This window comes from Chenopodium quinoa, unplaced genomic scaffold, assembly GCF_001683475.1.
Source record: "Chenopodium quinoa cultivar QQ74 unplaced genomic scaffold, ASM168347v1, whole genome shotgun sequence".
In the NCBI taxonomy this organism is placed as follows: Eukaryota; Viridiplantae; Streptophyta; class Magnoliopsida; order Caryophyllales; family Amaranthaceae; genus Chenopodium; species Chenopodium quinoa.
The window spans coordinates 4,528,680-4,530,487 of NW_018745684.1; the positions used below are offsets into that span (position 1 = coordinate 4,528,680).

At 40.8% G+C, this 1,808-nt stretch overlaps 1 protein-coding gene across 1 annotated transcript; it reads left to right on the forward strand.

The window, feature by feature from the left end:
• The first annotated feature begins 317 nt into the window (after window positions 1–317).
• On the forward strand, window positions 318–1,808 carry LOC110717965. The gene has a single exon (XM_021896767.1). The coding sequence runs from the start codon at window positions 318–320 to the stop codon at window positions 1,806–1,808; it is 1,491 nt and encodes a 496-aa protein (XP_021752459.1).

A 1,808-nucleotide genomic window follows, 5' to 3' on the forward strand; every position in this document is an offset into this window, starting at 1 on the left:
AAATTTTACCTTTGTTTTGAAAAATTGACAACTTACCCAAATTTTTCCCTCCCTCTGAATTTTTCATTCAAGGTGGGTATATATAGAAGCTGTGAAACATACAGCCATTTAACAGAATGTTCCAAATTAAATTACACCATTGTTTCTTCACAAAAGTTAGACCTAAACTATCATCCTACAACTAATTAGTCTTAGGTCAATTCAGCATCTTCATCTCTTTCCTTTGGTTCAGATACAGCACAGCAAAAAAAAACAGCCACCTCACTTCATTACCAGCCCTGAAATCTGGGGAACTCAGCATTATTAGAATAGGCAACATGGCAGAATTTTTAGAAGATGAATTTTTCAGCATTGATCAAATGCTAATTGATGAAAGCAACATGGAGGACAGTCAGGCAAGCGCCATGGAAGGGACTGAATACAATGACAACAATGTCGTACATGAAGAAGCAATGCAGCAACCCAAAGGCAGAAAACAGCTAACTGTTTCCCAGAAAAGGGAACTTGTTGATGCTTTTCTTTTGAAGCAAGAGGGTGGGACATTGCCAAGAGGGTATTTATCACAGCAAGCAAGGAAGTTCAATGTGCACAGGTCAACAATTCAGAGGCTATTCACAGACATAAAATCCCAAATGGCAGTGGGGAATGTGATAGATGTCAGAAGCAAAAAGCTTGGCATTGTTGGTCGCAAACCAACAGAGTACACAGATGAGTTTTTGCAATCAGTCCCACTGTACAAGAGGACAACTGAGAGAAGCTATGGAGCTGCCCTCAATATCTCACATGTCACCATCCATAAATTAAAGAAAAAAGGGAGACTCAGAACACATACAAGCACAAATCACCCAGCACTGACATCCAACCACAAGATAGCAAGATTTAAATGGGTTTTAAGTCATCTACTGCCTGCTGCAGAGAATGGGGACCCTAAGTTCGAGGACATGCAGCAAGTAGTACACATTGATGAAAAATGGTTCTATTTGAACCCAGAAACAAGGAGGTTCTATCTCTTGCCAAATGAACCAAATCCATATAGGTGCCAACAGTCCAAAAGATTCAAGGTAAAAGGCATGTTCATGACAGTCATTGGGAAGCCAATATTTGACACTCATGGACTAGTGGTACATGATGGAAAGTATGGAATCTTTCCATTTGTGTATGACAGCACAGCAAAGAAAAAAAGCAAAAACAGGGAGGCTGGAACTGTGGAAATAAAGGCAATACAGAATGTCAACAAGGAGGCAATCAGGGCAATGCTTCTGAACAATGTAATTCCAGCAATTAAAAGTAAATGGCCACCCCATCTGTCCAAGGACATATGGATTCAGTGGGATAATGCCAGACCTCATCAAATTCCTAAGGATGAGGAATTTATTGCTGCCTGTCAGTCACATGGGTTCAAAATTCAGTTCATTTACCAGCCAGCTCAGTCACCAGACTTAAATGTGCTAGATCTTGGGTTGTTCAATGTCATACAACCCATACAATACCAGTCATTTCCTAAGAACTTGGGGGAACTCATAGACAAGGTCAAGGAGGCTTATGAATTGTTCGATCCAGTGTTGAACAAGCACTATTGGATAACACTGCAATGTTGCATGGAAGAAATACTGAAGAACCTAGGAGGCAATAACTTTACCCCACCACACAAAGGGAAGAAAAGGCAGGACAGACTTGGCATGCTGTCAGAGCAACTACAGGTGGACAAGAATGTGGTTCAACAAAGTGTTGATTACCTCAACACTCTGTTCATATCAACAGGTGAAGGCAATGAAGAAGATGAAGGCATGCAAGTTGATGCAGACTGA

What these genes read in the sequence shown, in the direction of transcription:
- LOC110717965 (XM_021896767.1), top strand. Translation starts at nt 318, where the DNA reads ATGGCAGAATTTTTAGAAGATGAATTTTTCAGCATTGATCAAATGCTA.